A 27,948-nucleotide genomic window follows, 5' to 3' on the forward strand; every position below is an offset into this window, starting at 1 on the left:
GGGGGAGGTCACTTGCAGAGACACAGCAGCCTCGGCTGTTGCAGACACGGGGCAGGACACGGAGACACGGACAACGCAGACAGAGACACGGAGAGCGGGGACAGAGACACGGAGAGTGGGGACAGAGACACGGACAGCGGGGACAGAGACACGGCCGAGCGTAGCGTCAGTCGCGTGTTGTCTGTCTCCGCACCCGGCAGGGCGCGTCCACGGTGAGCCGAGTGGGGCCCGCGGACACGGCGCCGACTCGAGGCCGACTCGCAGTCTCCGTGGAGACGTCGTCATAGGGAGAGAGACACACACAGAGACACACAAAGTGACACACACAGACACAGTGACACACACAGACACAGTGACAGACACAGTGACATACACAGACACAGTGACACACACAGACACAGTGACACACACAGACACAGTGACACACACATACACACACAGACACGCACAGTGACATACAGACACACAGTGACACACACAGACACGTACAGAGACACACAGTGACACACAGAGACACACACAGTGACACACACAGACACAGTGACGCACAGTGACACACCCAGTGACATACACAGTGACACACACAGACACAGTGACAGACACAGAGACACACACAGACACAGAGACACACACAGACACAGAGACACACAGTGACACACCCAGTGACACACACAGACACAGAGACACACAGTGACACACAGACACAGGGACACACACAGACACGGTGACACACAGACACAGTGACACAGTGACACACAGATACACACAGTGACACAGTGACACACACAGTGACACACACAGACACACACAGTGACACACAGAGACACACACAGTGACACACAGTGACACACACAAACACAGTGACACACACAGACACAGTGACACAGAGACACACACAGTGACACACACAAACACAGTGACACACACAGACACAGTGACACACAGTGATACACACAGACACAGTGACACAGAGACACACACAGAGACACACACAGTGACACACACAAACACAGTGACACACACAGACACAGTGACACACAGTGATACACACAGACACAGTGACACAGAGACACACAGAGACACACACAGTGACACACACAAACACAGTGACACACACAGACACAGTGACAGACACAGAGACACACACAGACACAGAGACACACAGTGACACACCCAGTTACAGACACAGTGACACACACAGACACAGAGACACACAGTGACACACAGACACACACAGTGACACACACAGTGACACACACAGTGACACACACAGACACACACAGTGACACACACAGACACAGAGACACACACAGTGACACACACAGTGACACAGACACAGTGACACACACAGACACAGAGACACACAGTGACACACAGTGACACACAGACACAGGGACACACACAGACACGGTGACACATACAGACACAGGGACACACACAGTGACACACACAGACACACACAGTGACACACAGACATGTACAGGGACACACACAGTGACACACACAGACACAGTGACAGACACAGTGACACAAAGTGACACACACAGACAGTGACACACACAGTGACACACAGACACAGTGACACACACAGACACAGTGACACACAGTGACACACACAGACACGTACAGAGACAGAGTAACACACAGACACGTACAGAGACACATACAAACACAGTACACACACAAGACACGTACAGAGACACATAGACAGACACACAAAGCAATACACACCGAGTAGTACACAGATGTAACACACATGAGACAGACACAAACACAGGGCAATACACACAGATGTAACAGTATTACACACAGACACGTACAGAGACACACGAAGAGACAAACACAGTAACACAGACATGTACACAGACACACAGAGACACAAACAGCAATACACACAAATGTAACACAGAGTGATACAAACAGAATATTACACACAGACACGTACAGAGACATCAACACACTAATGCTGATGTAACACAGACACGTACAGAGACACAGAGAGAGACAAACACAGTAATACACACAGACACGTACAGCGTTATAGACATAGTAATACACAGACACGTACAGAGACACGTAGAGATACAAACACAGAGTAAATACACAGATGTAGCACATAGACACGCACAGAGACGCAGATATATAGACACGGATGTAATACACAGGCGCGTTACAGAGACACACAGAGACAAACAGATGTAATACACGTAGAGAGAGACACACAGAGACACGTAACGCACAGACATACAGAGAGACACGTATACATTCTTACAGAGGGACAGAGTCGGAGCGAGACGCAGAGAGTTGGATTTGGTGGGAGGTAAGAGAGAGAAAGACACATACAGAAACCGACTTAGATACAGAGATTGTAGATAGACGGAGCAACCGGGACAAAGAGACAGCACAGAGAGAGACACAACACGGAGAGACAGCACAGAGAGAGACACAACACGGAGAGACAGCACAGAGAGAGACACGGAGCTGCGCGTGGATTGACTCTGGAGGTGTCGTTCTTGGCCACAGCGAACGCAGCTGATGCAGCAGGAGCGCTGCTAGAGAGACATACATAGACACAGACACAAAGACAAGATACATATAGACACAAAGACAAGATATATTTAGACACAGACACATACATAGACACATAGATAGATAGAGACAGACAGATAGACATATAGACAGATATAGAGACACAGATATACAGAAACACATACATAGAGAGCTATATGGGAATATAGACACAGACACATAGATCTGTATGGGAATATCGACACAGACATCGATACAGAGACGCAGATGCCGTTCTAGATATGGAGACAAGAGACGAGCACACATAGCAATAGATACAGGTACAGAGAGATACAGGTACAGAGAGACACAGACACAGAGAGACATAGACACAGAGAGAGACAGACACAGAGAGACACAGAGAGACATAGACACAGAGAGACAGACACAGAGAGACAGACACACACACATGCAGAGACACATAGACATTCATTCTCCAATTGCACCGCCTAATCGGCATACTCGATCGCATAATTAACATATTCCAACGCGTAATTAGCATCGGCTGTTTGTCTATTTGTTTGTTTCTCCCTTGTGATGGGACTTTGTAGGACGAACGCTGAGATTTATAACGACGCGGGGTGACCAATAAGGTCTGAATTGGTCTGTAATAAGTTTGCACTGATAAGGGGTTGACAGGTTTGCTTTGGTGCAGTGATAACTGTTTAATTTAAACTTATATTCAGGCCTTCAGGGTACCATATCAAGGTTTTAGTCGATCTTTTGGTATATACCATCTGGTTGAAAAACTCCAATGCTTATAAATGAAAAGTTGGTCATACGTAGTGCGGTAAACTTTTAACATTCAGCTGCTATCGGTGAGTCGACAAATATTTTTTTTTATTGTATTGTTAAGTCTTGTGCAACATTAAATATAGCACAACGGTGATAATTATTGAAAGGATTCATTCATCAAGAAAGTGCAATTAAAAAGTCAAGTTCTTGAAGGAATTGAATGGTGACTCGTACTGCATAATTTAAACTATCAAACTATATCATGGGACCTCCTTTGGTGTGGACCAATCAGTTTCAAGGACAATGCATATATTATACTGGTAGGAACCTCCTGGTTACACCAGCCCACAGGAGATTATTGTGTCCGTCCGTCGTGCATCCAAAAATGGGAGAGGTGTGGCTGGGTGGAGAGGGGAGGGTGGGGAGGGGCTGGGTGGGGAGGGGAGGGTGGGGAGGGGCTGGGTGGGGAGGGTGGGGAGGGGCTGGGTGGGGCTGGGTGGGGAGGGGCTGGTCACCCCGTGGTGCCCTTATAAAACTCAACGTTTAACCTACTCACGCCGGCTTGTGCCCGCCTTCACAGTCGGGCATATTTACGGAGTACACCACGCCGCCGTTGACCCTGGCCATTGACCGAGCAACCCAACGTTCCTACCAGCTCCCTCCGCAGGAATGTGTTCAGAGTATGTTTTTTGTTTGCATTCTCACCACAAGCATTGTGGTTAATGCAGACGTGATTCCTTGTAAAAGGTTTCAGTTTGGTGTATATATTTTTGGTTCTTTCGGTAAAGTCACGTAGAAGGGAAATAATAAAATAAAAATAAAACAATAATCATCAGGTGTGAAAACCACAGCAAATTTGATTGCTGTGGTTTTCACACCTGATGATTGCTTGTGTTGCAATCGAAACGTCGTGATAATTTTATTGTTTTACTTTGATTATTTTATTATTTCCCTTCTACGTGACTTTACCGAAAGAACCAAGAAGATGAATCCCTGCAGTCACGAAAGCTTTAAATCGAAATCTTAACACCTGTTTTGTTGCCAGACAAAAAGGGGAAAAACCCTATGTCAAACTATAATTATATCAAACTATAATTATATCAACCTATAATTTTTACTTTACCAGGTAAGGCCCCCACGCTGAGCTACGTAGCTCTTTTTCAGAAGCGACCTGGCCGTTACAAATGATAGCTCAACTAAGTGGCTTATCATCATCGTGTGGAAATGTATCGCAGCCAAATACTCTAAACGCGTGACGTTGATTCTAAATGTGAAGTGGAAAACCGGAAGGACCCGGAGTTAGATCCATGCGTCCACGGAGAGAGAGAAACCGCAAACTCTAAAGGGGCCATCCATAAATGACGTCACGCGATTTTGGAAGATTTTTTTACCCCCCTCTTCCCCATCGTCACACGGCGTCACAAAAAGTCAGACCCCCCCTCAAATATGACGTCACAAAAAAATAATGCTTCAAATCGCTTTAAACTATTGTCATTGTAGTGCGTATTTAATGTGGCGCTGCACTCTGATGTTGTAGGAGAAAACATTTATAAAAAAAAGTCTAATTAAGTAGAACGTTTTGTCTATATTTATTTAAAGTTGCGCATTTTGATGTGACGTCACATTTCTCAACCCCCCCCCCCTCGTCACACATCGTCACAAATGTCTGACCCCCCCCCCTAGGTGCGTGACGTCATTTATGGACGGCCCCAAATATCACAGCAGGCGTCAGGGTCGAGATCGAACCCACGCATGTTGCGTTAACTGTTGTGATCGCTGGCGCGCGTGTTTGTGTTCATTCTGCGTGGCGCTTGCTAATAATGTTCACGCATGTGCTGCTTGTATTGCGTATCGTGTTTTTTTTTCTAAATGCTTATTAGGGATTTCATGATGTTATGCTTACTAATGTTTGTGTACGAATACTCTATTGTTGTCCTAGTGGGGAGCGGTGGTGTAGCGGTTGGTGCGCTACGAACCCAGCAGTCCGAGTTCGATTCCCACTCACGGCCAACACCAGTGACGATTATCTGAACCGGCCCTGGGCCTCCCTTAGGTCGACTCAGCCTCAAATGAGTACCTGGTGCGATGTGTAAATATCGCCATTAGGAAGACAAAGGCGGCCGGGTGTGGTGCTAGCCACCCACCCCCTCGTGTGCCATGCTGGCCTTCATAGGTGCTTGCTAACAGCACTTGCCCCAACAGTCTGTTAAGGCTACACAGGGAATCCTTGTCCTTGTTATATATATGATATATATTATATATATGTGTATCTGTGTTTTTGACGTACAATATGCAGTCCCAGCTACGGCAAAAATCTTTGACGAGTGGTATCTGAACCGGTCTCGGACCTCCTTTAGGTTTGCTCTGCCTTAAATGAGTCCCTGGTTGTGGTATGTAAACAGCAGCACCAGAGAGGCAAAGGTGGTCCTGGCCACGCCGCCCTCTCGTGTGCCGTGCCGGCCTTCACAAGTTAAATATACATACAGGGGATCCTCACTAACAGCACCTGCGTTTGCCCCAACAGTCTGTCTTTGTGTATGTACAAAAGTGCACATGCGTATGTGTGTCTGCACATGTCTAATTGGATGTAAACAAAACTTACTTTCGTCCTCAGATGTCTTCGTACGTGGGATTTCCGATCATCAAACAAGAGGATGAAGAAAGTGCAAACTGTGGAGCGTGTCCTGACTTCACGATGAAATGCGAAGATGTCGGTGAGTTCCGTTTGAACCACGACGATTGACAATCAAACATGGATCGTCGTCGCCGGCAGCAGCAAGTTGACACGGAGGCATTTGACTATCGTTGTTGCGATTATTTTATTTACCGTGCGCATCGAGCTTAGCCTGACATGACATGAGCCACACAGCCCCATTTCAAAATAATAATAATTTACAATAGACTCCTGATTATCCCAGGTGCGCGGTTAATCTGCAAATCGGATTAACCGCGCACCTGAGATTTTGACATAAATGAACAACTCATGGGTTTTTCCATTAGCCCAAATGAATAATCTAATCGCAGTGAAACATTGTTCTTCTTGGAAATGTTTATTACAAGTCACACGGTGCTTAAACCATGCAATCATGCGCTTTGGTTAATCCCCTAATCAATTTAATTTACTTAAACATATTTGATACCTATATTAGTGGTTTTTGGCATAGATATCCATGGAAAATGTATATTTTTGGATTATCAGCGATTTTTAATAATAATCCACAGCCGTCCTCCCCGTCATTAGCAAGTATGATCGAGAATCTACCGTATAAGGCGCAAATTTCATCCAGGGATCTCAGAGCACCGTGCACGAAGTTAGGAAATATAAATACTGCAAAGTCCAGAGTCCACTGGTCATACATGGGGAAGTGAAGACCTGCAAGCGAAACAGGTGCGAGTCTTTAGAGAAGAGCTAAGCAGGGTGAGTGAGCTCGCCCATCGAAGCACGCAACGGATAGGCGTGCGTCTGGTCAGAGGATCCATTGAAACTATAAAAAAACTATTCTTGATTTGAAGTTTTCATGACTGCAGGGATCCATACTCATTGGTTCTTTTGGTAAAGTCACGTAGGTATAAAAAAAATTAAATCACGACGTTTCGATTGCAACACAAGCAATCATCATCAGATGGGAAAACCACAGCAATAATTTTTTTTGCTCTCTCCCACTTCAGCAAGACATTTTGTTGCTGTGGTTTTCCCACCTGATGATGATTGCTTGTGTTGCAATTGAAACGTCGCAATTTAATTTATTTTATACCTACATGACTTTACCAAAAGAACCAAAGAGTATAAAAAACTATTTTTTATTTGACCAGGTAAAAAGACCCCACTGAGCTGCTGGCTATCACAAATGATAGCCCAATGATTGTGGCTTGTCACATCACGTGGACATTTATAGCAGCCAAATACTCTTAAACGCAACGTTGATTCTAAATGTGTGGAGGGAAAATCCACATGACCATGGAGAGAAAACGCAAACTCCAAATATACAGAAGGCTTCAGGGTCGGGATCGAACCCACGACCTCTTGTATACCAGGTGAGGCAATTAACATCTTGTCATTGTGGTGCCTCAACAGGCTTCCTGATGTACTGTAGAATATTTCGTAAATGCTGAGGATGAGGTGAGTGGTGAATGTCAAGAAAAATATCACGACGTTTCGATCGCAACACAAGCAATCGTCTCTCACCTGAAGACGATTGCTTGCGTTGCGATCGAAACGCCGTGATATTTTTATTATTTTTCTAGCTACGTGGCTTTACCAAAAGACCCATAGAATAGGTGTTAAGATGTTAAAACACCAAACTGAAACATTTTACAAGGAATCATGTCTGCATTAACCACAATACTTGTGATCAGAATGCAAACAAAAAACGTACTCTGATAATATATGCATTGTCTTTGAAACTGATTGGTCCACACCAGAGACAGATTTATTTTGAGCCTAGTTTCAAAGCGGTGTTAGACCAGAGGATGCCAAAAGGCGTACAGCACAAAGACAAGCATAATCAGAATAATGAGGGCTCGGGGTGAGCATCAGTTTCAAAGACAATGCATATATTATCAGAGTCCGTTTTTTGTTTGCATTCTGACCACAAATATTGTGGTTAATGCAGACATGATTCTTTGCAAAAGGTTTCAGTTTGGTGTTTTAACATCTTAAAACCTGTTTTGTTGCCAGACAAAAGGGGAAAACCTATTCTCATATTTTGGTACTGGCAAAGGAGGTCCCATGATGTAGATGCTCACCCCGAGCCCTCATTAACCTTACTAATTGGCTGTGTGGGGGTGGTGCGGGTTTAACGACACATTTATATTTCCACGATCTAACCCAAAAAAAAACTCTTATGGACAAGCCTCTGAGAGTCCCAACTATGGCAGCGCAATGAGAATTGTAATATTGGTGGGAGAAACATCCCTCTCCGGCCTGTGTTGCGTAATGTAATAAATCTGCCATCCGTCAAACTTACCGTGGTGCATTTTCTGAATTGCAGCTCTAGATGTCAATTCTGTTAAGGCTGAAGAAGCCACCGAGAATCCAGAGGGGATGGCGCATTGCCACGACGGACGTCCGGCCAATCCAAAACAGAACATGACCACCAAGGTGGAGGTGTGGGCGGACGACATAAAAAAGTTCATCCAGGTGGAGTTGTTGGAGGAGGACACTGGTCAAGGTGAGTCTCCGTTTCGAGCGCATCACAGACAAACGTGCGACGTCGTCTTGTGTTACCGTCGATGGTCGCACTCGTTACACGAAAAGTGCTCGCCACAAATGAACCACAGCACCTCGCTGATCTCGTCAAGGAGCATGAGCCATCACGCCAACTCCGGTCATCCTCACAGCAGCGGCTTTTGGCTGGCCATCGAACAGAGGTGGTCGCCGCATCGCACACTTTCAGATGTGCTTCTGCGGCCGTCTGGAATGCTCTTCCGATATTAGGAAGCCGGTGGCGCTATGCACTTTTAAATAATCATCTAGATATTAAAACTCATTTCTTTAGAGCTGTTTTTTGTGTTTAGTTTGTTGTCCGTCCCCCCGCACCTCCGATTAGCACGGTTGGCTATGTACGGTGCGAAAGAAGTTCAGTATGTATACAGACACCTGGCTTCTGTTTAAAACACCAGTAGAGCCAACCGATCTTCGAGAGGAAAAAAAATCACAGTTCATTTGTGGTCATATCAGGCTGCTTACAAGAGGTAAACTAATAGATACTCGTGAATAAAGAATGAGTTTCCCACAGGCAGTCATCCAAACGTTTACAATATTTATAGCTGGGATACGATAGATTGCAACGATATGAGAAACATTGTAGTTAAAGCCAAACATAGCGCGTGTGTCGGGGTACATGGATTGTGAGGAGCGGTGGCACAGCGGTTAACGTGCTGTACTATTAACCAGTGGCGGCTCCTGCAAAATCTCTCAGGGGGGGCAAATGTCTGGATGATTGATAAGGATAAGGTCCACCCATGCAATTGTAGAGGTGTAATTGTGCATGGCCACAGATGTAGAGGTGTAATTGTGCATGGCCACGGATGGCTAACAAACACAAGGGGCGGGGTTACGGCCGTACACAGGGGAGGTGCTCGCACCGACGTCCGCACCTGCATCCCCCACGGGCCCCTCCCGGGGGCCGAGTCCTATAAAAGGTGGTGAGCCGGAGGGCTCGAGGTCGGGATCAGCTTTAACCAGAGAAGACGGAAGACCCGCTAGAATAGGCCCCAGAGCTCCCCTGGCTCGCTGTCCTTGTAAGGGCCGACCAGGGCAAGCCGGTGGCGTGGCCCCGAGAGCCCAGACTGACGAGCCGGTCTGGAGACTCAGGGTGCCGGGATCCCAGCTTGACCAGGGCTGGGATAGGTAGCCTCCCCTAGCTCCGTAGTGGAGGACTTGGGCGTAGGTTAGCGGGGTTAGCTGTTGTGTATCCCTGTAGCCAAGTGAAGGGGACGATACCCCCGTAAGTACTGTGTGCACAAGTTGGTGTAATAAATAAGTGTGCCTCCGACCCTGTCGTCAAGCCTCCTACATACTTACTACATCTGGCGTCAGAAGTAAAACGTTCAACGATGGACACACGAGGGACGACACGTACCAGGGAGTCGGAGATAGAAGACGCCACGGCCGAATCACCACCAGAGATGGCCGGGGTCGGATCGGAGCAGCCGGGGCCGAGTACGCCCGCGCTGCTACGACAGGAAGGGGGGGATGCGTCGGCCGAAGGACTCCGGCTGGCTCACTCCCACCTGGCGGAGCTGCTCTACGCCGCGGCCGCCGCGTTGGAGGAGATCACGCGGCTGGGGGCTGGAGGGGCTGCGCGGGACGACGACAGCAGCCGACGCGCGGCGACGTTTCCCGCCACCCCGACGCGGCTCGCGGTTAAATTTCCCGCCATCACTACAGTGCGAGCAGAGGGCGGGGCCGGCCCGCGTCAGGTGACTGCTGAGGGCCAAGCACAAGCCGTGACGTCATCAGCATCAGCCAGCGCGTCAACATCAGAGCGACCGGCGATGCCATGCTCGCAGCCCGCCCACACTGTATCATCTGCTGGGAGCGACGGAGAGCGATCTGCAGCCACGGACGTCGCGTTACAGCAGCGACTGCCGCCTCTCAAAGAATTCGTGGGCGCGGACGGAGACTGGGGCGGCTTCAAAAGGCGGTTCATCGCTCATCAAGAGATGGCGAACTGGACGGACGCCGAGGCACTACGCGCGCTGCCGGCGATGCTGGACAACGATGCCCTGGCTACCCTCACCTCGGCGCCTAAGGAAAAGCGCGCCACACTGCACCTGGCGCTGCAGCTGCTGTCAGCCGTCTATGGGCCGCCTTCGGACTGCAGGCAGCTGTTCCACGATCGGCATCGGGGCGCCAACGAATCGCCCCTGGCCTTCCGGACGGCTCTCCTGGCCCTGGCGAAGGCAGCTTTTCCAGGGATGGACGAGGAGGGAGTGGACGCCATGGTGGCTGAGAAGCTGCTGCTACTCGCTGATGAGCTGGACGTCAACGTCTTGGCTCAAGACGACGCAGAGATGTCGTCCCTGCTGGTCGCGCGCCACATCCACGGGGGCTTGCGGTCCCTGCGTCGCAAGGCGGCCAAGGGGGTGGCCGGCCATGCCATGGCGGCCACCGCCCTCCCATCGGAGGAGGTCTGCGGGGTGGAGCGGCGGGGGGAATGGAGATCGGCGGCACCACAGGCTCGGAATGGACCGAGCCGCCAGGAGCAGCCCAGGCCATCTGGGGCGCTCACACGCTGCTACAACTGTGGCCTGCAAGGCCACGTTGTGTCAGGATGCCGGGCTCCCCGTCAGCGCGGGGCTACACCTCGTCAGGACGCCACGCCGTCTCCACCCAAGCTCCAGCAGAGAAATACGGCGAGTCGTGGCACCTCACACGTTTGGCCCATGCACACATCCGACACACACTCACGCGCTCAACTAAACAGGGCTCGAAAATCGCCGCCCGTTGCGCGCGATTGTTCTGAAATGCGGCGAGCGCTCCAACCGGGTCAGTGGTCGGAGCTCGCCCATCGTGTCGTTGCTGCATCGGCGGGATCATCGGTTGTGGTCGGTCATATTGATGATGTAGAGGTGCGGATTTTAATTGACACAGGGGCATTGGCGACCATTATATCTGATTTGATTTATAACATCCTTCCCGTTCAAAGTCGTCCCTTGCTCCCTGTTGACGTGCCATACTATGCTGCTAACGGGGGCTCGCTGGGCATTATTGGGCAAATCCGCGCCAAAATTTGCATTGGAGACATTAAATTATCCGGGCCTGTTTTGGTTTCCTCCTCACTCGCGGTTCCGTGCCTGTTGGGGACGGATTTCTTGGCCAAAATGCCCATCCGTATCTTGATTGACCAGGGGTGCATCGAGCTCCCATCGGGCCGACGTGTTACATTTTTGTCTTCCCCCACCACGGAGCGTCGGGCGTTTGCCACCGTGCAGGCGCTCGTGACAAAAACTGTGCGCGTACCCCCGGGGGCTCAGATGCTCGTCCCTCTTAGGTTGCGTCGGCCGTTTGCTGAAGGGGTTGCGGATCGGGGGGTCTTGTTGGGACCATCTCGAGCCGGGGTCAATGGACCCGATTTGCTAGCGGCTCAGACCATGGTGAAAGGGGATGGGGACCCCTTCATTGCAGTCCTTAATGTAGGATCGCGAACGGCCGTGGTTCCTCAAGGGACCGTGCTTGCACACGCAACGCCGGTACCCTATGAGGAACCACTCGTGGGTCAGGTAACCACCGATCCTCCGTCGCGACCGCATTCGGACTGTGATGACGGATGGCTGGATGCGCTTTGCGCGGGATCAGTGGACCTATCCGACTCGCAGCGCGCGCAGCTGCGAGTTCTCCTGAACGAATTTGCTGACGTTTTTAGTCAACACAAATTTGATATTGGTTGTACTAAATTGCTGCGACACCATATTGACACGGGTGACAGCGCGCCAATCCGCCAAAATCCCTTTCGGTTGAGTCCCGCCGAAAAGGATCATGTCAAATCGGCTGTTGATGACATACTAGCCGCCGATATCATTTCCCCTTCCAACAGCCCGTGGGGCGCGCCGATCGTTTTGGTGAAAAAACACGACGGCTCACTGCGGTTTTGTGTCGACTTTCGGCGATTGAACAAAATTTCTGTGGCAGATGCGTACCCGCTTCCTCGAATGGATGAGTCGCTCGATGCCTTGGCGGGGGCGCGATTCTTTTCCACCCTCGATTTACTATCTGGATTCTGGCAGCTTCCTCTGGATGACGAATCAAAACCTAAGACTGCTTTTCGTACACCGCAAGGTCTCTTCCAATTTAACCGCTTGCCGATGGGCTTACATTCTGCGCCGGCAACTTTTCAGCGGTTAATGGAACTGGTCTTGGCAGGCTTGCAATGGGATTCGTGTTTAATTTACTTGGACTATGTCATCGTCTTTAGCAAATCCTTCGAGGAACACCTCCAGAGGTTGCGTGCTGTTTTTCTCAAAATGCGGGCTGCCAATTTAAAATTTAAACCGCAGAAGTGCCATTTGCTCCGCGAATCGGTGCGGTATTTGGGTCACATTGTTGGGCGCTCGGGGATATCCACTGATCCCGCCAAAACGGAATGCGTCAGCTCCTGGCCGACTCCCACCTCGGTGGGAGAGGTCAGGAGTTTCATTGGGTTCGCGTCGTACTATCGACGGTTTGTGGCTGACTTCGCTACGATCGCGAAACCATTGCATGCCTTGACGTCCAAGGGAGTCAGGTTTCATTGGGGGCCGGAGGAGGAGGCTGCTTTTCGCGCCCTCCGGAATGCCCTGGTGGGGGCTCCGCCGTTGAATTACCCCGATTTCTCACAACCCTTCTTGCTCGATACAGATGCAAGTAACACGGGCATCGGGGGCGTGCTGTCCCAGCTCATTGGGGGCGTAGAGCATGTGGTGGCTTACGGTAGTCGGGTACTGTCTCCAGCGGAACAACGGTACTGCGTTACCCGTCGGGAATTATTGGCAATTGTTTATTTCATTCAGCAGTACCGCCCGTATCTGTACGGTCGGCGTTTCACCGTCCGCACAGATCATGCGGCCCTACAGTATGCTCTGCGGGTTCAACAACCATCGGGCCAGTTGTCTCGATGGTTGGAGATTCTCCAAGACTACGACTTTGTCACCACATATCGTAAGGGCGTCCGCCACACGAACGCTGACGCCCTGTCGCGGTTGCCACCCACTTCGGAGTGCGCTTGCCTCTTGGGTTCGGGGCGTTGTAGGCCCCCGAACGTCACCACCGATTCGGTCCTCGTGGCCGCCGCCGATGCGCCTTCGGCTTCGGGTCCTATCGAGCAAGAAGGGAGGGATTCGTTGCTGGGGTTGTCGGTCGCGGAATGGGGACGCCTCCAAATGGAGGACACCTCCCTCCTCGCTCTGCGCCGTTGCGCCGGGGGGGTTGGTCAGGGGGTGGCGAACGTTGACTCATGGGGGTTGTTCCAGGGTCTTTTAATGCACTGGGACGGAAAAACCCGCCGCCAGCGGCTCGTGGTGCCTGCAGCATTAAGGGGTAAGGCGGTATGGGCTGTTCATGAGCGGCTTCTGCACTTGGGGGTTCACAAGACCTTTGCCACGCTCCAGCTCGATTTCTTCTGGCCGGGCATGGCAAAGGACGTGGGGGATCTCCTGGGGTCGTGCACGCAATGCGCGCGGCAGAAGCCACCAGCTAGGGGGTCCAACCCTCCACTGCAGTCCATAAAGGTTTCCCGGGTTAACGAGCTCGTTGCTCTAGACATACTCGGGCCATTTCCCGCTACACCCAGGGGGAATAGGTATTTATTGACAGGGGTCGAATACTTCACGAGATGGCCTATGGCCTGGCCCCTGGCCAACCAGTCGGCAGCAGACATCGCGGAGGCCTTTGTCCAGGGCTATGTCCTCGACAAGGGTGCTCCGGAACGGCTGCTTACTGACCAGGGTAAGAATTTTTCGGGAAAACTCCTCCGCGAGGTGTGCGACCTCTTGGGTACGGAGAAAATTCGGACCTCCCCGTATCACCCACAAACTGACGGGATGGTGGAACGGCTGCATCGGACCATCACGTCTATGCTGTCCCAGCAGGTGTCGGAATCCCAGACAGATTGGGACCTTCGCATAGCCGGTGTGTTGCAGGCCTACAGGATGGCTCCCCATGCGGCCACCGGATTTTCCCCTTTCTTTTTAATGTATGGCCGCGAGGCTAACCCCCCTGTGACGACCCAGCTGAAGCTCTCGGCGCCTCAGGCGAAGTCTACCTTGTCCGAACACGTTAAATTTAACATCAGCAAATTATCTGAGGCGCGGGAAGCGGCCGTGCAAAATTCTGAACTCCGCCAGAGGGCGAACGAGAGGCTTCGGCTGGGGCGGGTACATGTGTTCAAATGGAAACCAGGGGACAGGGCATGGTTGCACTGTCCCCAGGTGCCGCTGGCAACCTCGTCAAAGTTGGTACGGCCGTGGCGGGGGCCAGTGGAGGTTGTACAGGTCTTGCGGCCGCAATGTGTTCGCGTCAAATGGGGGAGGCGTCGGTGGTACGTGCACCCCTCAAGGTTGAAACCGTTCATCGCGCCGCCCCGTGGTTCACACACACACACGCATGGCCAAACGTGTGAGGGTTCCGCCGACTCCCCGACGTCGCTGCTCTCGCCTAACCTGACATCAACTGTTCCGTCTCCAGGTGCAACAGGAGTGACGGGTCCACGCCCGCCAACCCCTCCCAGAGGGGTCGGGGGTCACTCGGCAGCGACGCCAGACTCTCTTGCACCCGGACCGTCAACAACCGCCACTGAGCGTGCCGGGACGGGCCCTTGTGACGGGCCCGCCGCGAGAACGCGCGCCAAAACGCGCAGACTATTGTGAGGTCGGCCGTTGGGGGGCCTTGCGGACAGTGGGGGGGGAGGCGTCCGGAGTGCGTGTATATATGTTGGTTTTGGGGAATGGGGTATTTATTCGGGGGGGTGCGTCGGGTTATTTTTTTTCTCTTCCTGTTGTTGTTCTTGTTATGGTTCTCTTTGTTCTTGTTAAAATTACGCGAGGCACACACACGGTTTTCGGGAGGGATGCACCTTTATTCTGATTTTTTTGCAGCCGGGGACGGCTGCGAGCTGTACTGGGGGGGGTGATGTAGAGGTGTAATTGTGCATGGCCACGGATGTAGAGGTGTAATTGTGCATGGCCACGGATGGCTAACAAACACAAGGGGCGGGGTTACGGCCGTACACAGGGGAGGTGCTCGCACCGACGTCCGCACCTGCATCCCCCACGGGCCCCTCCCGGGGGCCGAGTCCTATAAAAGGTGGTGAGCCGGAGGGCTCGAGGTCGGGATCAGCTTTAACCAGAGAAGACGGAAGACCCGCTAGAATAGGCCCCAGAGCTCCCCTGGCTCGCTGTCCTTGTAAGGGCCGACCAGGGCAAGCCGGTGGCGTGGCCCCGAGAGCCCAGACTGACGAGCCGGTCTGGAGACTCAGGGTGCCGGGATCCCAGCTTGACCAGGGCTGGGATAGGTAGCCTCCCCTAGCTCCGTAGTGGAGGACTTGGGCGTAGGTTAGCGGGGTTAGCTGTTGTGTATCCCTGTAGCCAAGTGAAGGGGACGATACCCCCGTAAGTACTGTGTGTGCACAAGTTGGTGTAATAAATAAGTGTGCCTCCGACCCTGTCGTCAAGCCTCCTACATACTTACTACACAATGAATAAATTAACAGCTAAAGCATGTAAAGGCAACTTCACTTCTTTAATATTAATGAAAAATAAAGTGACTCTTACAATACATCTTGTTTGTTTATATACTCACTATTAAAACAAACCACTCAAGTTTATTTTATTAAAGATTCCAGTAGGTGGTGATAAATTATATTGTTGGATGAAACGTGCTTACGTATGTTGACGTTAGCACGTATGATGACGTAAGCACGTTAGTGCATGCCCTCCCGGAAGCCATAGAGAATGCATTGCAGCGCCCCCGTTCGAAAAAAAACATCTTTGAATGTAAGTCTATGGGGCCACTCGGGGCGATTCTCAGCCGTAGTGAAATCGCCCAAAAAGAGGCGGTACTCCACAGAACGTGACATGACGCTGATTGGACTATATCCAGAGGCTGACAGTGACGGCTAGCGTGACTCTGTGGTTGAATGACATTGGTGGTGCGTCGCCCAATCGCCCTAATGAAGAAACCGCCCCTGCTATTAACCCGGCGACGCGGGTTCAACGCCCGCCAACGGCCTCCAATACCGATGACAATTGTCTTTACTCGTTCCTGGGCCTCCCACTCGGTCGACCCAACCTCAAACGAGTGCCCGGTGGGGTGGTTAGTAAACATCGCCACTCGGGGAGATAAAGGCGTCCGGGCGTGGTGCTGGCCACCCCATGCCGCTCGTGTGCCGAGGCGGCCTTCATAGGTGGCACTGCTACTCGCTAACGCAGCACTTCGGACATGGATAACACTGCCAGTATTACAAGCGACCCGCGTTAGAGTTGGAAAGCACACTCGGGGGAATTAGCTGAACTGCACAAATACCGACTCCTCTTTCCCCAAGCAATATGAAGTTAACGTTAGATTTTTTTGGGGTGGGGGGTGCCATAACTTGACCCCGCAGTATGTACAGTACAGACTGTTCTCCTATAACGCCGCGTGTTTTCATAACAAGTTGTTGCGACACGGATGCGATTTGGATATAACGCGATCGCGTGAACAGAACTACTTCGTGCAAGTAAGAATAAGCGATTGTAATACGACTGAATCGGCTTAGCATCGCACAAGGTGAGATGCTGCTGGATGCTTCGAGATGCTACCCACATACCTCAGTCTTTGTTCGGCCTGCGTACGCATCTCACACCTTATCACGGACTATGCTTTAACCCCTATATTATTTATTATAATTCAATTTTTCCATAGCGCGGTGTTCTTCAGGAACGCAACTCTAGCTGAGTCTGCGGGGTAATGAGCCGTGTTTTATATCAGGGCTTTTTAATTGTAGTAATTTTTTTTAAGTCATCTGTGACCGGGTTTGAAATGACGAGTGATCAGGCTCAGTAAATATGGCACTATATGTTGATTTGAAGCTTTTGTGACTGCAGGTATCCATACTCTTTGGTTCTTTCGGTAAAGTCACGTAGTTAGAAATACAATTTCTAATAAAACATATTTTATTTGTAACTATATGGTTTACTAATGTTTCTCAGACAATCAATTTATACCTCGTAAAATATGTGCACATACATCGGCATTTGGGGTGCCTGTAACAAAAGAGTGAGAATTAAACTGGCGGTGAAAGGAACACACAATGTATCTGGGGCTCTTTTTGCAATTTTTTCATCATCTTGATACTAGATGAAAAAAAAGAATACAGGTGTTAAGATGTTAAAACATTTATTTGTGCTATTCAGGTTGGCTATCTGAACAGCATCTGTGGTGGTTTAAATCTACTTGCTGTATGTAAATAACTCGTGATTAATTAACTGTTAAACACCCAAGCCTCAAATAACTCAACTAATTCAACGTTGATCATTCTTAGCGGTGGTAAGGGCTGATATATGTAACTGGCCATGTTTATTGATGTTTTATAACTCCCATGATTGAAAGACCGTAATACATTTTTTATTATAAATGTGCAGTTCTGGATCCAAATACTTGTCAAGTTGGAGAAGCCAGTGAGAGACCAGAGGGCACGGACGATTCCCATGGATACGTTGACAATTTACACCGAAACTTCATCAAGGTGGAGTCATCAGAGGAGGACGCTGGTGAAGGTGAGAAGATCCCCTTCGGATCACCTCGCAGTCCTTCCGCATCGCCCCTGCCCGCTTTCAGTCGTCTGTTTTTGCCCTTGCTAATTGTGTCTGTAACCCTCATCGTTCTTCTTGTGATGTGATTCCGCCTCTTCTTCATGAGGTTCTCTCTCTTCCTTCGCTCCTTTACATACTTGTGTGGAGCAGTGCAGCTCTGGAGGCAGAACTGCACTGCTACCCAGCGCGTCCGCAGGTGGCGGACAGTGGAAAGACCTTCTGTGAAGGTTGTGTGCGAAATAAGCAGGGGGAAACCCTCACGAATAAGTCGTGTACCAAACAGCTCGAGCACCAACAGGGTGTGGTCAGGAGTGCAGATGGCAATGCTTTTCCTCTTCAAAAGCCACATATACCCTTTGACGATGCTGTGACATGGCGATTATAGGTCGCCATTATAAACACATTCCTGTGGAGGGAGCTGGTAGGAACGTTGGGTTGCTCGGTCAATGGCCAGGGCAACGCAAATATGCCCGACTGAGGGCGGGCACAAGCCGGCGTGACTAGGTTAAACGTTGAGTTTTATAAGGGCACCACGGGGTGACCAGCCCCTCCCCACCCAGCCCCACCCCTCCCACCCCCCACCCTGCCCCACCCTCCCCACCCAGCCCCTCCCCACCCAGCCCCACCCCTCCCCACCCAGCCCCTCCCTGCACGACGGGCGGACGGACAGAATAATCCCCTGTTGGCTGGTGTAACCAGGAGGTTCCTACCAGTATAATCCTCCCTGCCTCCAGCCATGGGGTTAATACGTCCTCAACGGCAGAGTAGGCAGAAGATGTTGAGATCTCTTAACGGCTGTGAAGGCAGATGAAGGCTGCAGCAGAACCACATCTGCGATCGTCTTGGTCTCCTTGCCATTGGATTTATCGTCGCGTTCAGAAGCTGCTGTGTGGAAGCTGCTGTGCAACAGCTTCACAATAAAATAAATCACGCACCGGCGTCTTTCATGGAAGGAACAGCAGCTTCCAGCACATTCAATACAAGTCCTTTGGCAACCAGCTAGTGATGACGGGAGCAGGATTGTGAAGTCTGGAAGCTTCTAGTCGCAAGCTGGCATGAAGGCGGTTGCTACAAGAAGGATGTCTTACACTTGGAGGATACAGAAGTGTGTTTTGGCAGCTGTAACTGTGACTGAGCAGTCCACTTTAGGATCCACTCTGCTCACCTCACATGGGGAAGGGGCTAGAAAATGTGCCCTAAACATAGTCTGTCTCACCCCTTCCCGACTGGATAACCACCTCCAGAGGGATCACCATTGCTGCAGTGAAAACAAAAATTAAAAGCCAAAACATTTAATTTGGGACCTAGAATGTCAGGATCCTTATGGACAAGCCTAAAAACGAACGCCCAGAACGCCGCACCACAATCGTGGCCCGGGAAGTCAGATGGTACAACATTGATGTGGCTGCCCTCAGTGACACTCAGTGAACAAGGGAGGGGCAGCTCAAGGAACACGGAGGTGACTAAACACTCTTCTGGAAAAGGCAGACAGGAAGAACAACGGCGGCTGCACGGAGTTGGTTTCGCCATCAAGAAAGAACCATCGGAATCAGCGAGCGCCTCATGACTCTTCGTCTCAAACTGGTGGGGAGGCGATATTCCACTGTCATCAGCGCATATGTCCCACGCTTGATTCTGATGATGACTCCAATGAAGAATTATACGCTAACCTTGACAAGGTCGTTTATACCATTTCTGTAGGAGACAAACTTATTCGTCTCGATGATTTTAATTCCAGAGTAGGAATGGTTCTTAAGCCTCTGGAATGGAACCATCGGCAAGGAAGGAGTGGGAAAGGTCAATTCCAATGGCATCCTCGTCTTGACTAAATGCATGGAACATGACCTCATCGTCACCGACACCCTGTTCTGCCAGAAAAACAAATACAAAACATCATGGCAACATCCACGATCTAAGCATTGGCACTTGATCGATTGCATAATTATTCATGCCCAGGATCATAAAGATCTCTGCATCACCGAGGCTTTGCTAGAAGCTGATGATTGCTTAACTGATCACCAACTCATCTGCTCAATCACGTCCATTAAAACTGGCTCCCAAGCGATGGCTGCAGTGGAATAAATGCCGACGGAAGATCAACGAGAAGGTCTCAAGAACTCTATTAATACCTGTAAAGAGACACTTGGAGTCTCTACAAAGAAACATCAAGACTGGTTTGATAAGAATGATCAGGAGATCCAACAGTTGATCGATCGCAAACACAAGGTTTTTTGTGCTCGGCAAAATTACACCAATTTCAAGCAAATAGGTTGATTGACCTACAAGCGAAGGCAGCGGTCCAGAGGAGGACCCGTGATATGAAAAACAGATGGCGGGAAGACAAGGTGAAAGAGATCCAACATCTTTCCAACATCCATAATATGCGCGGCTTTTTTAGTGCCACCAGAACCGCCTATGGTCCGAGCACTCAGGGACCAACCCACATGAAGCCTAAGAATGGAGGAGATCTGATCAATGAGAGGGAAGCTGTCAACACTTGCTGGAAGGAGCATTTTGAAAGTCTCTCAACCGAGACTCGTCCGTCGATGAGTGTTTTCCGCTCCATCCCACAACACACAATCAGAAATGAGCTTGGAATCTCCCCAACCCTTGATGAAGTGAGAAAAGCTATCAAGCAGATGAAGAACAATAAGGCATCTGGAGCTGATGGAATACCTGCAGAAATGTTCAAACAAGGGGGAGAGGAGCTCATGTCATTGCTTCCAAGCGCTCATCTTGAAGATTTGGAAATACGAGGAAATCCCAAACGACCTCGGATGCCATTATTGTGACAATCTTTAAGAGATAAATCCAATTGTGGAAATTACAGGGGGATCGCCTTGCTGTCCACTGCAGGAAAGATCATTGCAAGAACTCTCCTGAACCATCTTCTGCCACTTGCTAATTAACTCCTCCCAGAATCCCAATGTGGGTTCAGGCCATCGAGAGGCAAAACTGACATGGTCTTCACTGCCCGTCAGATGCAATAAAAATGTCAGCAACAACACAAACCTCTTTACATGGCCTTCTTTGACCTCACAAAATCCCTTGATTCTGTCAACCGAGAAGCACTCTGGAGGATCCTTCAAAAATATGGATGCCCATTGAAATTTGTCACCATTATTTGGCTGCTGCATGATGGTATGTGAGAAGTGATTCTTAGAAATGGCTCCACCTCAAACCACTCTGAAGTTAACATTGGAGTCAAACAAGGCTGTATCATCGTTACAACACTCTTCTCAAAATTCATTGCCGCGATGCTACAGCTAACTACTGGCAAGCTTCGAGCATGAGTGGAGCTAAACTACAGAATGTTGTTCAACATCAACCGACTTCGATCTAAAACTAAGACCATCCGGGCAGTAGTTGTTGAGCTCCAGTATGCTGACAATGCTTTTGTGTGTGCCCAATCAGAAGCAGATCTTCAGGCAATCGTCAAAACTTTTACTGAAGCGTATGAGAAAATAGGACTGACGCTGAATATTTTAAAGAATAAAGTCCTCCATCAAACAGTTCTCAATGAGCAGTCCCCAGCTCTGGAAAACGTTGAGCATTTTCAATACCTCGGAAGCAGCTTTTGGTCAGTTGAGGAAAAGGGTGTTTGAGGAACGTGACATCAGGTCCAAAACCAAGATCATGGTTTATCAAGCAGTCATAATCTCTACCTAACTGTACGGAGCTGAGACATGGATAATATACAGGAGACATCTCATCAAAGCCATAGAGAAGTGCCATCAACGCTGCCTGCCTAAGATCCTTCAAATCAGGTGGGAAGACAGATGCACTAACATCAGCATCCTCTCGCAAACAAACACCATGAGCATTAAGGCCATGATCATTCGACATCAGCTTCGCTGAGCCGGCCACGTCATCCGTATGCCCAACTCCAGACTCCCGAAGCAAAGAGTCTTCTACACCCAGCTTAGTCGCGGTGTGCGTTCAAGAGGAGGGCAGAGAAAGCACTTCAGGGATGTCCTCAATGCCAACATGAAGAAGTCGATGGTGCACACCAACTCATGTGAGATTCTTGCCCAGGATCAACTCAGCTGGAGACACACACAGAGAGTCTATTTCAAGGATCCGAACATTTTGAAACTCAACGGCATAAACAGGAAGAGTGAAAGCAGGAACGGCGGAAATGGCATGCTGCAGCCTGACTTACTAATCCAGTCCCATCCACCATTCTTTATGCACACGTGTGGCCGAGTTGCAGCAGAATCTGTCAATCTCAGATCGGTCTCTTCAGCCATCTTTGGACCCACAGATAATCCAACTCTTCTATGGAAGACAGTCATCCTTGATTGCGAGGGATAGCCTATGATGATGACATACTTGTAGATTGTACCACGGTGGTGAGAGGGGTGCCACAGTGGCGAGATGTTAACTACCTCGCCTGGTATACAGGAAGTTGTGGGTTTGATACCGACCCTGACGCTGGTATGTTTGGAGTTGCATGTCTCCCTCTTTCCCCGTGGTCGCGTGGATTTTTCTCTGTGTCCTCCAGTTTTTCCCTCCACATTTAGAAATATGCTTTTATCGTATTTGGCTGCTGATATACGTTTCCACGTGATAGGCCACTTCATTGAGCTATTATTGGTGGCCAGGTCGCTTCTGAAAAAGACCCATTTAGCTCAGTGGGCCTTATCTGGTCAAATAGTTAAAGTATTTGAAGTAAGATCATGTCCATTAACTTTTTATTTAACCAAACAGGCAGATTGTGCATAATATGTTTCAGATACTAATATGATTTCCAAGTATTTGTGATGCTCGCATGCATTTTCTTATCTTGTCGATCATAAAAGACACCATTTAACCGAGATGTGCATGTTAAATTGATTGAGGAAGCTATGTTTGTTAAAAATTTATTTTCCTGTAACTGGTAGTATTTGTGTTTTCTTTTTATTTAATAACCCCGCAGCTGTTGAAGGAAAAGGAAGGAGACTTCTGTGCGAGGAGTGCAGGAGGGGCGGTTGCTTCGAAACGACGACGGACGAAGTGGGGCGCATCTGCCAGACCCCGCGAGCCGGCTGCATGCGGTGCGGCAAGACGCTCCACAGTGTCGCCTTGTCATCCATCGGCAGCCGGCAGAGGCCACGCGCCGACGGAAAGGCGACTGTGCCGCAGGTCGTCGATCGCGAAGCGACGAGCGCCGCTGACGGCAGGAAGCACGTGTGCGCGTATTGTGGAAAGGGGTTTTCGCGTAACTACGAGTTGCAGAAGCACGTCAGGACGCACACGGGGGAAAAACCTTACGTGTGCAAAGAGTGCGGGAGGGGGTTCGCGCGGAGTTTCGACTTAAAGACTCACTTCATAGTGCACACCGGCGAGAAGCCGCACGCGTGCAAGGAGTGCGGGGAGCGCTTTGCGCAGCGCTCTCACTTGGAGGCGCACTCCGTGTCGCACACGGGCGAGTGGCCGCACGCGTGCACGGAATGCGGGAAAGGCTTCATGCGGTCGTACGATTTAAAGATCCACTTCAGGATCCACACCGGCGAGAGGTCGCACGTGTGCAAGGAGTGCGGCAAGGGCTTCACGAGGCGTTCAAAATTGGAGGCGCATTCCGCGTCGCACACGGGCGAGTGGCCACACGCGTGCGGCGAGTGCGGGAAGGGCTTTGCGCAGCGCTCCGATCTGGAGAAGCACAAGAGGAAGCACACCGGCGAGAAGCCCCACATCTGCAAGGAGTGCGGGAAGGGCTTCGCGCAGCGCTCCTGCCTAGACAAGCACACCATCACGCACACCGGCGAGAAGCCGCACGTGTGCGGCGATTGCGGGAAGGGGTTCAAGTGGCGCGAGCAATTGGCGGCGCACTCCATCACGCACACGGGCGAGTGGCCGCACGTGTGCAAGGTGTGTGGGAAGGGCTTCGCGCAGCGCTCCAAGTTGGAGGGGCATTCCGTGTCGCACACGGGCGAGTGGAGACACGTGTGCGGCGAGTGCGGGAAGGGCTTCGCGCAGCGCTCCGATCTGGAGAAGCACACGAGGACGCACACGGGCGAGAAGCCGTTCGTGTGCGGCGAGTGCGGGAAGGACTTTGCGCACCGCTATCATCTGGAGAAGCACAAGAACACACACCGGTGAGAGGCCCGTGGGTGTGCGAGGAGTGTGGGAAGAAGGACTTTCCCAGAGTGCGTACGTATGTACGTGTTGTTGAACTTTCGCAACGTACGTAGCCAACCGTGCTAATCAGAGGTACGGGAAGCGATGATTTTAGAGAGGCGTTCCTAGAACTACCCGGTAGAAATCTTGAATTCTGAGGTTTTTCCCATTTGACATTGAAAGCAATGGTTGAATCGGTTTTGTTTTCTCCGGAATACATTTACCGATTTGTGTATTGTGCTCGTGAACGATGTGTATTAATTAGTAGGGATGTATTTAAGACCGCAACAGGAGGATGATGCTGGTTGTAATTACCGGCAAAACCTCACGGTACTCGAATTGTAAATGTCGTGGGTTTACTCTCCAACACACAACCGGTGAGTGCTGAACTAAGTTGGCTGTGTCTGGGTAGTGGTGGTGGTTGTGCTGCTCCCCAATGCATCCTCGTTGGGATTTCATTTGATTTGTACGCATGATGAACTTCGCACTTGATGATTGGCTCACTAGTAACGACATCATATTTATCTCTCTAAGACCAAAACAGGAGGAAGATTTCTCCACAACTCTCTGGCTGTCGCCTGATAAGGCTGGTTGTGATTACCGGCGAAACATCACGGTACTTGAATTGTAAATATTGTGGGTTTACCAGAGGTGGGACAAAGTCATTGTTATGCAAGTCCAAGTCGAGTCTGAAGTCATCAAATTCATGACTCGAGTCTGACTCGAGTCCAAGTCGCATGACTCGAGTCCACACCTCAGAGGTGGGACAAAGTCATTGTTATGCAAGTCCAAGTCGAGTCTGAAGTCATCAAATTCATGACTCGAGTCTGACTCGAGTCCAAGTCACATGACTCGAGTCCACACCTCTGGGGTTTACCCTCCAACATACAACAACCGGTTCATGCTGAACTCGTAAACGAATTGGACACGTTTAGTTTACGTGAGAAACCCTTTACAGATTGGCTGTGTGTAGGGTGGTGGCAAGTTTAACAACACAATTATATTTACGTGATCTAACCCAACACAAAACTATTATTATGGGTAATATTGTTTCAACGTCGATGATTTCAAAATAGACCTTCGTCAGACCCCAACGCACCTTTGGCGGCTCCCACATTGTTGTGGTGAACCTTTTTTGGCAGTATCCAAGATGATGAAAAAAATAAGAATAGGTTTTACTCCGTTCTTGCAATAAAACAGGTGGTCTTAAGATGTTCAAACAGTCTGCATTAATCACACGTACTTGTGGTTGTAAAACTTGCAAACAAAAATGCTCCGATACCATGCATTGTCTGTTCACCTTTTAGTATTCGCTGGTCTAACACTGGTGAGACAAGGCCGTACAATCGGTTTCAAAGACAATGCATACATTATTATGATGTTTATTTACATGTTTTGACAGAAGTATGTGTGGATAATGCAGACTTGATGCCTTGCAAAAAGGTATCTGGTGTTTGATCATCTTAACACCTGATTTATTGCCAGAAGCAGTAAAACTTATTCTTATTTTTTCGTCATCCTACATTGTTCATTGCCCGAGATCCTTCATAACCAACCTGCACATCTCTTCAACACTCCCACATGTTAGACTTTTCCCCCCCCTCCTCCACCCCACCCCTCCCGTGTTCATTAAAATGAAAGAAACGGCCAACCGCTGCGATAGTCCAGCTTTTTAAGCCCTGTAATTGAGGACGCGTATGAATGACCCTGTAAAACATGAGGCGGTTAACTGTGTGTTTATCGTTGGAAGTGTATAGTGCATTGCGCATCGTGAATAGGAAAATATTTTTACTTCATGTGGTGATAAACTGGTGATATCAGAATCATTTCGGTATGAATAGATGTGACATCGGGTGTGTGTTTGTGTGCGCCCCTGAAGTGGAGTGGCGGCGCAGTGATTAGCGCGCTGCACTACGAACCCGGCGACCCGAGTTCGATTCCCGCTCACGGCCAACACCAGTGATAGCCATTATTTGAACCAGTACTGGGTCTCCCCGAGGTCGACTCAGCCTCAAATGAATACCTGGTGCGGTGTGTAAAAACATTGCCACTAGGGAAACAAAGGCGGTCGGGCATGGTGCTGGCCACCCACCCCCTCGTGTGCCGTCCCGACTTTAATAGGTGCTGCTCGCTAACAGCACATGTCCCAACGGTCTGTTCAGGCTGTAACAGGGATCTGCGTCTTTATCTTTTTGCCCATGGAGTGATGCACAGGCCATTTCTCAAGTAGGCTAATATTGGACAGTTTAGAATTCTGTGGATTACTTCCATTGAGATGTTAAATATACGACATGAGCGTCCATTGTCGTGGAAAGTACACAAGATGACAACTAAACAAAAAGTTGCAATTCATACCAAACATAGGTCAACATAGTCAATGTCCAGTAGCCAGTTGACGGCATTCATGACATTGTCCGGCCAGAAGAATCCAATGAGCTATGAGGCAATTTTTTCCCCACAAATATTCAGTAGTAGGGGGCGGGTCAGCGAGTTATAACATTGCTCACATAATCGGTCCGCCCTGTCCCCTCTCCTCCCATCATGCATCCTTTCAAGGAGTCTGGGGTCGGCTAAATAGACAATAAAAAAAGAATACAGTTCTGAGACGGTGAGTATTGACTCTATGTTGTGTTCTGTCATCCGGAGAAGTGGGCGACTCGACAACGGCTGAATACCAGGGGGGTTTGTGAAACACCAAAACGTTACAGACAGTCCCTGGGTTGCGGAAGACCCGAATTACGGAAATCCGACCTTACGGAAATAAATCATGTTACAAAAAATTTAATACGCGGAAATGTTTGTGTTATGTAAGCACAAGTAGTGCAGTGCGGTGAGGTTGTGGCTTCAGTAGGATTAAGCTAACTGTAATTTGTTTATTTTGGGTGGAAAATTGTTCAGTTTCCAACATACGGAAAATTCAGGATACAAATCATTCTTCGGAACCTATCCCTTCCGTAACCCGGGGACTGTCTATACTGTATTTCAAAAGTCCTCTTGGGAAGGGCAATTGTGTACCTGCAATAGCGATCAGAGATTCCCTCCACGTCACAACCTTGCAGATGAATTCCTCAGTCAAATTGTGATAACAGCCGCTTATCATATGTGTAGTGACTGGGAATGTCACTGTGTGGTGCCGGGCCTGCGAGCCCACGGCAGGATGTATACTGTTGTGTATACACCCCGGACACGGGGTGTAGTACCAGCCCTAGTGGGGGCTTGGGTGAGCGCTGGTTAAGCGCGGTGGCACCACGCACAGCGTGCGGTGCGGGCTCCCGTTGAGAAAGCGAGGGAGTGTCATCCAGCTAGGGTTACGTTGGGGGCATGATACTCTGGCTGACCTGGGGACATGTGACCGGATGATACTGGAGGGGAGCCACCGGTGGAGGGGGCTAATGGGTAGTCACATGGTCCGGGAAGAACTCTCGAGAGCCTTTGGGCAAGGGCGAGAGAGATGGAGAAGGTGGGCGGGGCGAGAGGCAGAGCCAGCTTGGCCCGATATCAGGGGGGCCCTGTGAGGGGCTCGGGGTTCTTGCTGTTGGAGAGGCAGGAGATCCACGTCAAGCTTGAAGAAGCCTCCAGCCATGCGGTCCAGAACCCAGCTTGTGGTCTGGACCGGGATCGCGGAACCGTGTCTAGTTCCGCCGTAGAGTGCTTAGTTGGGTGGTCACCACCCGAGAGTATGTTGTGTTAATAGTTTAATAAAACGTGTTGCTCCCTAAGACAATGTCTGCGACTCAGTTGGACTCACTACATATTTAACAATATTTACCATATATA

General features: G+C 49.9%; 1 protein-coding gene across 2 annotated transcripts; it reads left to right on the plus strand.

The window, feature by feature from the left end:
- Positions 1-27,768, plus strand: LOC133358605 (zinc finger protein 436-like). 2 transcript variants are annotated; one of them, XM_061576987.1, is made up of 5 exons: positions 1-2,320; positions 5,918-6,017; positions 8,295-8,474; positions 17,902-18,036; positions 22,991-27,768. In XM_061576987.1, the coding sequence occupies exons 2-5, from the start codon at positions 5,918-5,920 to the stop codon at positions 24,151-24,153; spliced, it is 1,578 nt and encodes a 525-aa protein (XP_061432971.1). In that variant the 5' UTR covers positions 1-2,320; the 3' UTR covers positions 24,154-27,768. The 2 variants fall into 2 exon arrangements, with proteins under 2 accessions (XP_061432971.1, XP_061432970.1); XM_061576986.1 differs by having other exon boundaries at positions 1-212.
- The last annotated feature ends 180 nt before the right edge of the window (positions 27,769-27,948 follow it).

The sequence above is a fragment of the Lethenteron reissneri genome, chromosome 62 (genome assembly GCF_015708825.2).
Source record: "Lethenteron reissneri isolate LAM-NWPU_2019-01 chromosome 62, ASM1570882v1, whole genome shotgun sequence".
Taxonomy (NCBI): domain Eukaryota; kingdom Metazoa; phylum Chordata; class Hyperoartia; order Petromyzontiformes; family Petromyzontidae; genus Lethenteron; species Lethenteron reissneri.

Bases quoted from the DNA above. Each gene is read 5' to 3' on its own strand.
- LOC133358605 (XM_061576987.1), top strand. From the start codon at position 5,918: ATGTCTTCGTACGTGGGATTTCCGATCATCAAACAAGAGGATGAAGAA. The intron at 8,475-17,901 runs GTGAGTCTCCGT...ATAAATGTGCAG, and splicing joins GGAGGAGGACACTGGTCAAG to TTCTGGATCCAAATACTTGT. The intron at 18,037-22,990 runs GTGAGAAGATCC...ATAACCCCGCAG, and splicing joins AGAGGAGGACGCTGGTGAAG to CTGTTGAAGGAAAAGGAAGG.